Source organism: Anarhichas minor, unplaced genomic scaffold (genome assembly GCF_050575085.1).
Source record: "Anarhichas minor isolate MPS153535 unplaced genomic scaffold, ASM5057508v1 ptg000002l, whole genome shotgun sequence".
NCBI lineage: Eukaryota > Metazoa > Chordata > Actinopteri > Perciformes > Anarhichadidae > Anarhichas > Anarhichas minor.
The window spans coordinates 244,842-257,500 of NW_027466448.1; the positions used below are offsets into that span (position 1 = coordinate 244,842).

General features: G+C 43.5%; 1 protein-coding gene across 1 annotated transcript in view; it reads right to left on the reverse strand.

Moving 5' to 3' along the window:
• slc4a5b (solute carrier family 4 member 5b) overlaps positions 1-12,659 on the reverse strand; it is a 36,407-nt gene that overhangs the window by 20,428 nt on the left and 3,320 nt on the right. The window contains exons 2-10 of the mRNA XM_076089948.1: positions 12,593-12,659; positions 9,054-9,183; positions 8,315-8,475; positions 7,457-7,612; positions 7,176-7,283; positions 4,629-4,684; positions 1,328-1,485; positions 576-663; positions 332-486 (exon numbers count right to left, since the gene is read on the reverse strand). The exon at positions 12,593-12,659 is cut by the window's right edge and continues 140 nt beyond it. Coding sequence (XP_075946063.1) covers positions 332-486; positions 576-663; positions 1,328-1,485; positions 4,629-4,684; positions 7,176-7,283; positions 7,457-7,612; positions 8,315-8,475; positions 9,054-9,183; positions 12,593-12,659 — 1,079 coding nt within the window. The remainder of the gene's footprint in view (positions 1-331; positions 487-575; positions 664-1,327; positions 1,486-4,628; positions 4,685-7,175; positions 7,284-7,456; positions 7,613-8,314; positions 8,476-9,053; positions 9,184-12,592) is intronic.

Genomic DNA, 12,659 nt, shown 5'->3' on the forward strand with positions numbered 1-12,659 from the left:
TGACTTGAAGTATTTGTAGTTTTGGAGACGTGGACATTTAAGTGGCTATAATCAATAAAAAATCACTGTTTACTACCTGACACATGGAGAGACTAACTGCCGAACATAGTGGAGCATTTAGCAGCTAAAGAGACATTTTTATCAGGAGGTGGAGGAGACCAAAAACGGAGCAAAAAGAGAGAATATTGGACGTACTTCTGCTGGATGTAGAAAAAAGAAACAATTTGCTAACAAGTTAAACATATCAACTTGTTTCTGCTTCCCCCAAGCGGTCAAAAATAATCTCTTTCTACAAGTTTAAATATGGTTAAGTATGGTTAAGTGTACATGCCTCATTTCTGCCGATGGAACCTTCTTGGGAGGTTCGATGCGTATTTTGGGGTCCCATTCCCCTGGAGGAAGGACGATCACCTCGTCCAGAAACTCGTCCACTCCCGCAATCAGGTCTTCGCGGTCCCTGGCTTTGTAGGCGACGTCACTGAACAGCTGACAGGAAGTGAAGAAGATTTAAAATCATATGTCATGTGCGAATGAGTTCGGTCCATCGGTGGCGGGACAGTGGCCGTCACACTTACGTCGTCCACCATGAGCGTAGCGATAGCTCGGCCGATCTCATTGTAGGACTTGGCTTTGCCATGTGGGCCCAGCAAGATGAAGAGGAACCTGCCAGAACAGAAGGTTAAGAGACGATTAAACGCAAAGAGACAGAGACGACGTTTACATGCACACTCTGTTTCCACTTTTATTCAGAATATGATAATATTTTGAATTTGAAGTGGTTCCGAATGGATCATTTTCAGACTAGAACATGTGTGATATGTTGATATTGTTCAGGTTCTAGGATTATTCTTTGGACATGTATACAGCTCATCTACTATCAGAGTCTCAAGAGAGGTTTTTTACGTCTCTCTCTCTCTCTGTGCGTCGAACACCAATCAACCAGCCAACAGTTAGTAAAGCTGGAGTAGAGATGACGTCCAGAAGAACAGAAGGAGAAACATCATGAAGGACTTGGACATCAACAGGTTTCTGGATATGAACAAATACATTTTAGAAGCTGTTTGAAGGAATGAAAGAGGTCCAACAAGTCCTCCACCTCTGGAACACGCTGAGGAAACATCCGTTAGCTCCCGATGTTCACTTTGACGTATTTAGACGTGATAAAAACATCCGTTAGCTCCCGATGTTCACTTTGACGTATTTAGACGTGATAAAAACATCCGTTAGCTCCCGATGTTCACTTTGACGTATTTAGGGATAATTGGTGCATGTAAAGGTAGTCACACACTCTGTGAGAGATTAAAGAGGACACATAAGACACACTCACCTGGTTGGCACAGGGACCTCGGTGAGGCCCCCCAGAGTCGTGGCCTGAGCCAAACGCACGAAGGAGACGAAGGGTTTGTCCAAAAAATCCACCTCACCGATCAAGACGTTGGAAGCTTCGGCATCACGAGGAATCTTCTTCATGAACTTGTTCTTCAGCTGGAAGGAGAGAGAGAGAGAGAGAGAGAGAGAGAGAGAGAGAGAGACAGAGAGATGCCACGATCAATTGGCTTACATAATGTGCTGGAGGCTGATCAAATCATGTGAGTAGTTACTCGTTACAGAATAGATTTTAGATAACTACATTAAAAGACATCGCTGCTTTCTGTTACAAATGATTTCTTTCACGTTAACTTCTAGCAGGAAGCTCACTGAAACCGTCTTAATGTCCCCGTCCTCCTGAGTCTTGACAAATATTAGATGGATTTGTCATGAAATTTGATACAACTATTCAAGGTACCCAGAGGATGAATCCTAATAACTTTTGTGATCATCTGACTAATTATTTAGAGCATATTAACATGTTATATGGATTGTCGGGCTGGGCGATGATTCCGTATGATAACTTATCGTCTTTCAATGGAATCATATCGTGATGAAATCATATAGACATTGTGATACAGAATTACTTTATCTAGTGCACTTGTTATTACTTTAACAAGTGCACACTAACTTAAAATTCTCATAAAATCTGATCAAAATGAGTGGAAACTGGTGGTGTAACGGACCGTACTGATCCCCTTCATGGTTGTGAACCTCATTAATTCCAGTTTACCGTTAACCATCAGAGTGTAAATAAAGTTTAATGTTAACCATCAGAGTGTAAATAAAGTTTAACGTTAACCATCAGAGTGTAAATAAAGTTTAATGTTAACCATCAGAGTGTAAATAAAGTTTAACATTAACCATCAGAGTGTAAATAAAGTTGTACTGACTCAGTAGAACATGTGTTTCTAGTCTCTGATCTCTGATCATTTTTCATTGTAAACAACCAATCAGAGGAGAGCTAGTAACGTTAGCAGCACCGCTAACGACTAACCAACAGGAGGAGAGCTAGTAACGTTAGCAGCACGGCTAACAGCTAACCAACAGAGGTTCACTTCAGTTACATTACATCCACAATATCAGAGGCATAAACACATCCAATTGAAAGTAGAACAATCCCACAACACTCCTCCTCCTGCTCCTCCTCCTCCTCCTGAAACACGTGGCAGTGGAGTGGTGGGCGCTTAAATTAAAATCTCTTCCTAATCTGTTAATGCTGCTTTTTAAAATCAATTTAACGACTGCTCCTCTTTCTTGGTCCTCAGAAACAACAAACATGACATTTCAGTAGTTCTAAACTCCTCCAGTATTTACTGTACGAGATCAAAGAGGGATGAAGGTGCCATGCCGGCTTCTGTGAACAAATAATTAAAGCGGTCTCAGCGGTCTCATGCACGAGTTAATTTCTTTCTTTCTTTGAAGTTCTTGTCAAGATATTCACCCGAACGACAAAACACCAAATTACTGCAGCTGTTTAACAATGAAATAAAAAGAAAGTGACTGAGACTGTTCTTCATCCTACTCACAACAATGCAGCTCAGAGGAACAACGGAAGCTTAGAGGTCTGCACACAAACACACACTCATGAGTAGAACAAGACAAACACACACTCGTGAGTAGAACAAGACAAACACACACTCGTGAGTAGAAACACACACGCAGGTACGAACACTGTTTAACAGCCACTAGGATGTGTGGATTAAGAGGGATTAAGCAGTTCTGACGACTCTGAATACATCCTCATAAAACAAGGCTGGACTTTTCACAGTACACACACACACACACACACACACACGTTACTTTATGCCATCTGTGCACAGAGCTGATATGAGTGTTATTCTCCCAGAGGCAAAAGGAGATGAGCTGATAATAAATCAATACCTGTGACTGTGCATAGACACGACTTCATGTGTTGAAAATCCAGATATTAAAAAACAACAATTTCTTTACAAATAAAACGGTCACTTTACTCATGTTGAGTCTTTCTAAATCGTTTTGAACGTGTGTCCTCTGTGGCTCTGGAGGACCTCCGTCAAGGGTTAAAAAATAACCCTGATGATGTCATAGTGATGTCATCAGGGTTATCTCAGTTTGGGCTCCAGAAAATAACAAATGTGTGGAAGGAAGTCTGTGATACAAACTGGGGGAATGTGGATTCTCAAGACATTTACGAGGCAGAGCAGGAATAATGAAGAGATGTTATTTAAAAATGCATTATGGGAAATGTAGGACCCAGAGTTTTTGGAGCTTTTTGGAGAAATAAACAACTATCTGCACGACTGCAAACCACGAGGGATGAAGTGAAAAAATATGTGAACAATATGTGATTTGGGTGAATTGACGCTTTACCTGCAACATATTTCAATGACAAAATACTACATTTTCATATAATGTGTATATAAATTGCATTTTAAGTGTAAGTGTAACTCCAACTTCAAACAGTTGACATGTTAGGAATCTGTAAATGCTTTAAAGAAAATATTGTCAAATATTGTGCATTTGTCTTATCGTCAATAAATCGCATGAAAACATTTTCTTGTCCGACTTCATTCCTACTAAGCGCTTTACCCGGCTTATGAAAATGAACATTCCACTAATATTCCTGTGTCCATGCAGCCGTGACCCCGTGACCCCGTGACGTACTTCCGACAGCTTTCCTCTTCTTTCCCAATGTTGCTCCATCATGGACCCATGATGTCATCGCTCTGTACGTCTATCTTCAAGGTTTTGTCTTTACGGCTACATGCACGAGAACGGACTCCGACATCATGTAAATATGATGTTTACATGACAAGCATCGAATTCAGAATATTACTTTTATAATCACAATAATTAGAGTGCATATAAAAGTCTCTTCTTCCTCTTAGAGCTCCATTAAAACACACCAGTGAGCCTCACTTCTGTTCCTTCATCGTCATCATCACACTGTAGTTTCATTGGAATCAACCACACACACAAACACTCACGAGAGCACCACATGTGGATTCATCCGCCACTGAAAATAGTCCCCAACTAATTTATATTTCATCCTGTTTGTTTGGGAAAGAACTAGAGTCAGCAGATGTTTCAGGAAACTGCTGATGAAACTCCATGCTTGTGATTTTAAAGATTGACGTCTACAGACAGGAAGTCAGAAAGTAATAAGAGACAAACGTACACAGAGTTGGTTTTAAAAATACAGAATATAAAGTCTTAGTAGCTTTAACTTTGTGCAGAAACCCACAAATGCACACAACACACTGAACATCAACGGTTACCTGGTCGGTGCTTGGTGTGTCTGAAATATCGTTCATGCTTCGGCTCTGCACCTGATCTGTAAATGAAAACAACACACTTATATTAAATATTTCACAAAACACAAAATGCCATCTGAGCTTTAAAAAGGTAAAAGTTGTGTCTCAGGGATGTTATTCAGCAATAGCTGAGTAACGATGCAAAGATCCAAATAAATGGTTATAAAAGCCACAGCGAAGGCATTCAAGTGCAAACCAGTCTGCTTCTGTGGGATTATATTTTAATGACTCATTTCCCTTTTTCCTTTTTTTTTCTTCCTCAAAGCAGATTTGGGAACAAATGAAATGGAACAAAGAGAGAACAACAACATAGCACACGGAGCCTTTCATAGTAATCCTCTCCAGATAGACTCACTAAATATACTAACACAGGCGCAGACAATAGGACCACAACCTCTCAACTAAACACACAATGTATTTCCAACACACTGTATTCATGGTGAGAATATACACACAAAGTGTTGAAATCATGCAGCAGAGGGGAGTTAGCCGGGATCAGTTATTTTAGTTTATTAAAAACATAGAATAAAGCAGACAAGTTATTAAGCTATTATAGCTGCAGACAGTGAGCGTGTATCAGTGGTGGAAGAAGTACTCCTTTACTTAAAGGTGCAACGTGTAACACCTGAACATGTGCAACACCTGAACACGTGCAACACCTGAACACGCGCAACACCTGAACCCGCGCAACACCTGAACACGCGCAACACCTGAACACGCGCAACACCTGACCACGCGTAACACCTGGACACGCGTAACACCTGGACACGCGTAACACCTGAACACGCGCAACACCTGAACACGCGCAACACCTGAACACGCGCAACACCTGACCACGCGTAACACGTGTAACACCTGACCACGCGTAACACCTGGACACGCGTAACACCTGGACACGCGTAACACCTGACCACGCGTAACACCTGACCACGCGTAACACGTGTAACACCTGACCACGCGTAACACCTGACCACGCGTAACACCTGAACACGCGTAACACCTGGACACGCATAACACCTGAACATGCGCAACACCTGACCACGCGTAACACCTGGACACGCGTAACACCTGAACACGCGCAACACCTGAACACGCGCAACACCTGAACACGCGCAACACCTGAACACGCGCAACACCTGAACACGCGCAACACCTGACCACGCGTAACACCTGGACACGCGTAACACCTGACCACGCGTAACACGTGTAACACCTGACCACGCGTAACACCTGACCACGCGTAACACCTGAACACACGTAACACCTGGACACGTGTAACACCTGAACACGCGCAACACCTGAACACGCGCAACACCTGAACACGCGCAACACCTGGACACGTGTAACACCTGGACACGCGTAACACCTGAACATATGCAACACCTGAACACGTGCAACACGTGCAACACCTGAACACGTGCAACACCTGAACACGCGCAACACCTGACCACGCGTAACACCTGGACACGCGTAACACCTGGACACGCGTAACACCTGACCACGCGTAACACCTGACCACGCGTAACACCTGACCACGCGTAACACCTGAACACGCGTAACACCTGGACACGTGTAACACCTGAACACGCGCAACACCTGAACACGTGCAACACATGAACACACGCAACACCTGAACACGCGCAACACCTGAACATGCGCAACACCTGAACACGCGCAACACCTGGACACGCGTAACACCTGGACACGTGTAACACCTGAACACGTGCAACACCTGAACACGCGCAACACCTGAACACGCGTAACACCTGAACACGCGCAACACCTGGACACGCGTAACACCTGGACACGCGTAACACCTGAACACATGTAACACCTGAACACGTGCAACACCTGGACACGCGTAACACCTGGACACGTGTAACACCTGACCACGCGTAACACCTGACCACGCGTAACACCTGAACACGCGCAACACCTGGACACGCGCAACACCTGAACACGCGTAACACCTGAACACGCGTAACACCTGAACACGCGTAACACCTGAACACGCGCAACACCTGAACACGTAGAACACCTGAACACGTGCAACACCTGGACACGTATAACACCTGAACACATGCTCCAAAAACATAATGAGCAGCATTTCACCTGAGTCCATAGAGTCTAAAGTTACAGCTACAAATGTACAAACAAACAGCAGATCAGGAAAACGCAAAACTCTGAGAGTCGGTCACCATAAAACTGTTGTCTTATAATGTTAATCGGCAGCAGTGGTCTGTAGCTTATACTAACCATCTTTATGTTTACTGTGACATAACGTTTTTTGCAGTTTTTTTATTGGATTAAATCCAAAGTGGCCATGTACAGATTTTACACATTACACCTTTAAGTGCAGTACTTGTAAATGTAGGAAGGAAGTTGTGGTGCGTGTGTGTGTGTGTGTGTGTGTGCGTGTGTGTGTGTGTGTGTGTGTGTGTGTGTGTGTGTGTGTGTGTGTGTGTGTGTGTGTGTGTGTGTGTGTGTGTGTGTGTGTGTATTGAGACTCACGCATATGGCTAAGGCTGCCTGGCTGCCGAGAGCGGAGGTCTTCTGTTGAGCGGTTGGTCCCAGAAGCGGAACTAGTGCTATGACTCAGATTAACCTGAGGACTACGGTCTGACCGAGCAGCAGCAGCAGAAGAAGAAGTGAAACCGATGAGCACAGAAGAGGTGATTGTTTTTCAGGTGAAACAGGTGATCAACATGGCAGAAACCACAGGAAGCATTAGGATGTAATTAGAAGGTTAGATTTGGTAGTTTGAAATAAATTAAAACGGCAAAGGAACTTACTGGAAGCAGCGTTGGAGGACTTCCCTATGTCTGCCAGCGAGCGGTGGATGGGCTTCTTGGTCTGGTGACGGTGCTTCCTGAGCAACACAAAGCTGATCTTCTCCTTCAGATCCGGAGGAATGAGACCGTCGGCCACCTGTCGATCCACGATCTCATCTGGATTAAATGAAAAAGAATGAATGAACAAGTTATGCATCTATACTGTACCACGGACTTAGAAATAAACAGGCACTTGATACTTTGCTTGATTTCTTTCTTGAAAACGTTGTTCGTTGCATGTAAAGAAGGTTTGAGGGTCAGATACTGAGCAGCAGGTGAGAGGAGGCAGGTTTTCCTTTTGGCGTCATTAAGAAAAAATACCAAAGAATTCTTTTAGCATTTTTAATTCAAGTGTTCTGAGAGAAACTAGACTTCTCCGTTTTATTCAGGAGACAACCTCCAGTTCTACAGAGTGAAGTCTGTTCTTCATGTGTTAAAGCTGCATTCTCTCTAGTGTCCACCAGGGGGCGACTCCTCTGGTTGTATAGAAGTCTATGAGAAAATGACTCTACTTCTCTCTTGATTTATTACCTCAAATAAACTAAGACATTTTGTAAAGTACGTGTTGTAATGTATTAGTATGTGGGATTAGGATACAGCTTTGGTTGCTTGCTTGCATTTCATTTTGGGACAACAACACCAATCACGGCAATGCTTTCAACAACTAATTGTTCTCCAATTTCGGCCTTTAATGCACCACCAAGTTTGTGTGTTTTTTCAACCACATTTCAAGTGTCTGCAAAGTTGATTTTCATGGAGTATAAAGAGTAATGGGAACTATCAGTGGATCAACAGTGGAGACCTTCTGTGTGGACTCACCCACGATCTGTGGCAGCGAGTAGCCCTCCAGGTCCAGCAGAATGCTCCCCGTCTGCAGACAGGTCCTGAGCTCAAACAGGCTGTGGAGGGTCAGCGTGGAGACATGAGGCTTGCTCCATCGCTCTCCTCCCTCCTCCACCTTCTCCTCAAACTTCACCCACCTGGAGAAGAAAAGATATGAAAAGATAATCTGTTATTAGTCCAAACAGCCGGGATGTTTACAGGATTACAGCAGCAGAGTGGAAGTGAAGCAAGAGACATCAGTCAAATAAGAACTGAACAGGAACAATAAAGAGTCAGACAGTGAAGGTATCATGAATAAGTAAACAGCAAAAAGACAACAAAAGCTAAAAATACAATATAATACACATTAGTGCACATATCAGGTAAGAAGTATTTGTATTGTAGAGTGTTTATATTGCACTAATGTACGTTGATATTGATATTGCATGTATGAATGAATGAGTAGTTTCCTGTATGTACAGTATATATATATATGTATATATATATATATATGTATATATATATATATATACATATATATATATATATACACATGGTCTACTGGGAGCAGTGTTGATTGTGCAGTCTGACAGCGGCAGGAAGAGATGAGTGGGGGGGAAGTGGTGACAGAATGATTGATGCTTTTATGTAATTTAAAGTGTAGCTTTAATCACATGTAGTGTGAATGAAACGTGTGTGTGTGTGTGTGTGTGTGTGTGTCTGTGTGTGTGTGTACCTGGCAGACTCTTTCCACTCTAGTTCCCCCCCCTCATTCTGCAGCGTGTCCATCTCGGTGAATATGGTGGGTGTTGGCGTGCTGTCATCCTCCCCCAGTATGTGGCGCAGCCGCTCTGCTGCAGGAGACACTGCAGAGCGGAGACAGGGTTACTTTCACATGTCAGGAGCAGCGTACATAAAGCAGCATGTTCCTCCTTTGGATCTGGTGATCCTTGGTGATCCTCTGACTGCTCCTCAGCCTCCTCCATCAGGTTTACATGTTGTCCATTAGTTTGGTTTATGACCAAACACCTGCAGGACGAACGACTAACGAGCCTCAGCTGCTAACTGAAACATTAGCTGAGAAAGAATCAAAGTACATCTCTGTTAGTGCAGCTTGTATGTTATCAGTGTACTTAAAGAGGTGGTCAATTAAGCTGTAATTTGTTTATATTGATAGCTGCACTTTATGACAAATTCAATGTGTTTTAAACCACCTGGAGGATCAGGCTTTACAGGAACAGCATGAGCGATCTGAAGAAGCCTCGTTAGTAACGAGCCAACGAGAGACTCGGCTCCTCTAATGACTATCTGACCAGCAGCACATCCATCCACATTAATGCTGAAGCCTGGAGGCGCTGTCCACTGGCATCGCACCACTCTGTGTGTGTGTGTCAGCATGGAAACATGTGTGTGTGTGTGTGTGTGTGTGTGTGTGTGTGTGTGTGTGTGTGTGTGTGTGTGTGTGTGTGTGTGTGTGTGGTGTTTCCTGTTGCTCAGTTTGTTCCTTAAGCTTAAAACAAAGAGTGAATAAACTCATGAACTCTGAGATCTGAGAGCTTGAGTTATAATTCTCACAGGCCTCATGTGACGAGTGACGTTCACAGCCGCCCGTGTTCGGGGAACTGTTGTGTAATCCACGTGAGCTACAGCGTGACGGCCGTACGACTGTAATACAATACAATGTTCCACGACGCAGGCCGACACTTTCCATTGCTGGTTGAGCTCCGTCACACCAGTTCAGCTCACATTCAGAGGTCTGTCTGTACTCTGTGTCTGATCTCTGACCAGCCGATGTAATCCCACAGGGGGGGGGGGGGCATGGTGTACTGGGTCTGTACTGTGGTACTTTAAACGTCCTGGTTACTTATGCATATCAAATTGTTATTCTATTGTTTCTATATATTTATTTTGTTATGCTTCTGTTGTAATCTTTGATCAAACTCGGGCACCAGGATTTCCTTCGTGATTAATAAAGTCATATCTATATCTTTAGATTAATAAAGTCATATCTATATCTCTGTGATTAATAAAGTCATATCTATATCTTTAGATTAATAAAGTCATATCTATATCTTTAGATTAATAAAGTCATATCTATATCTTTAGATTAATAAAGTCATATCTATATCTTTGGGCCTCCAGAGGTTCTTATTGACCCGTTCAGAGAGCAGCAATCTGTGGTATAAAAGGGGGCGTGGCCATTTAGTACCTTGAAAGATTATAAAATGATAAACCTTGAATGGGGACAAAACAGCGACACTCAGGCTGTTCTTACATAATAATTCATAAACTATATTAATCGTGTTGATCATGTAGCTCTAATACTTGTATTTATTCTCTAGAAGTCTTATAATGTCGACGTTACGGTAACAGAGAGTCATGTTCTGTGAACATTCACACATTGTTCTCGTTAGTTGACTACGAGTCTGAACATCTTAGCCTCATCGTAGTCAAAGAAAACTATTTTAAATATTTTAGTAAAGTTTTAGTGAATAAAAACTGTTTTAATAATCAGATTATATTGAATATAAATAATATCAGCTTGTTTCTTGATCCAAAGTTCTGATGTTTGACTTAAATCAGTAAGTTATTCCGAGTCCTCGAGACAAAACAGCTGCTTTAAAAAAAATGTTTCTGTAAACTTAAAGAAGAGCTTTTAATATAAATGAGTCTTGATCAGCGTGTTGATCGAGTCACATTGTTTAACATCAGTCATAATAACACGAACACAGCATGAGTCCTCTCCAGGTGTGTCCCCTCCTCCCTTGAGCCCTCGTTACCTATCTGGGGGCCAGGTAAGGTCCAGCGGGACGCCATGACGGAGGGGAAAGACAGCCCGGGGTCCTGCATGCTCACCGGACCCTCTGAACCACCAGAGACAGTAAAACCCAACCGGAGACAAAGGTCCTCAGGTCTGTTCTGGGTCTAGCTTCCTGTCCTCTTGTTGAGGCCGAGCGTCCTCAGCTGTCCACCATGAGTGGAAAGGAAGTGACACAACTCCTTCTCTCATATACGTCCTTTCTGCTCGTCTCTCCGCTGACTTCTTCTTGAGTTTTACTCCACAGCCAGTTCTGTTCTTCTCTAAGCTGCTGCAGAAATCCACTGAAAGCTCCAGAGCAGCAAAGAGCCAGAGGCTTTAAGAGGGTCGACACACACCACAGGGCCCTCTAGTACTCTCCTCCCAGACGTCCCAGCACACACACACACACACACACACACACACACACACACACACACACACACACGCGCAGACACACACACACACACACACACACACACACACACACACACACACACACACACACGCGCGCGCAGACACACACACACACACACGCGCAGACACACACACACACACACACGCAGAAACAGCGAGGACTTCCTCACCAACACAACATCTACTTTCTTGCTCTGATGACCCAGAGAGTTCTGCACCAGAGGCTCAAACTATCCACCTCAGGTCGCTGTTTCTGGTGTAAACTCTTGGTTCGAATCCTGACTGGAATCAGGGGAATAAAACAAAGCATACCACACACAGGAAACACACTCACAGTGACCCCAAATAACACACACACACACACACACACACACACATACTCACACACTCACACACAGCTTGGAGTTCCTCGGCTTTAATCAGCTTACAGGCTTCAGACTTCGTGGCCCCTTTGGGAACAGGGACCACGCTGCAAATATATTCATCACGTGCATGCATGCACTTGTCACACAGTTAATGCAGGACGTCCTGTGGCTGACAGATCATATGCCTCTCACTGCTGTGTGTGCAGTACACTGGAGCGTGCTTTAAAAGCACCAAACAGGTTCGATGGGTTTCATTATTATAGTTAATGAATGAGTCCTTAAATCTGCAGGAGGCAAAGTTTATTAAGAAGGCTGAAGCTTAACTTTGTACTCACGTATGAGCCACAAAGCTGAACGCACTGAGCTACGAGGAGAAGTGGGTTCTGGATTTACTTTCAGGTCTGTCGCGTCACTTTACTGAACAACCAGCCACTTTACAGAGACATGTGGCATCAGTGCACACCTTTACATAGCAGGTGTGTACATGGCACAGATGTACAGTTACCTCTCCGACGGCCCGCGGGAACCGGTTAAGAAAAGATGCTACCACCATTAAGTTCTATTATTATTTATTTATTATATTATATATATATATTATAATATGTATTTATATATTATTTTATTATATTGAGTTCAGGATACTACACACAGACAATGAGATAACGTGACGCACGTCATAGACGGATAGATTGTAACCTGAGGGGTCGGTGTGCTCGTGACGCTCCGCGCTGCCCTCGTCATCGCCGTAGTGCCCCTCTCGGTC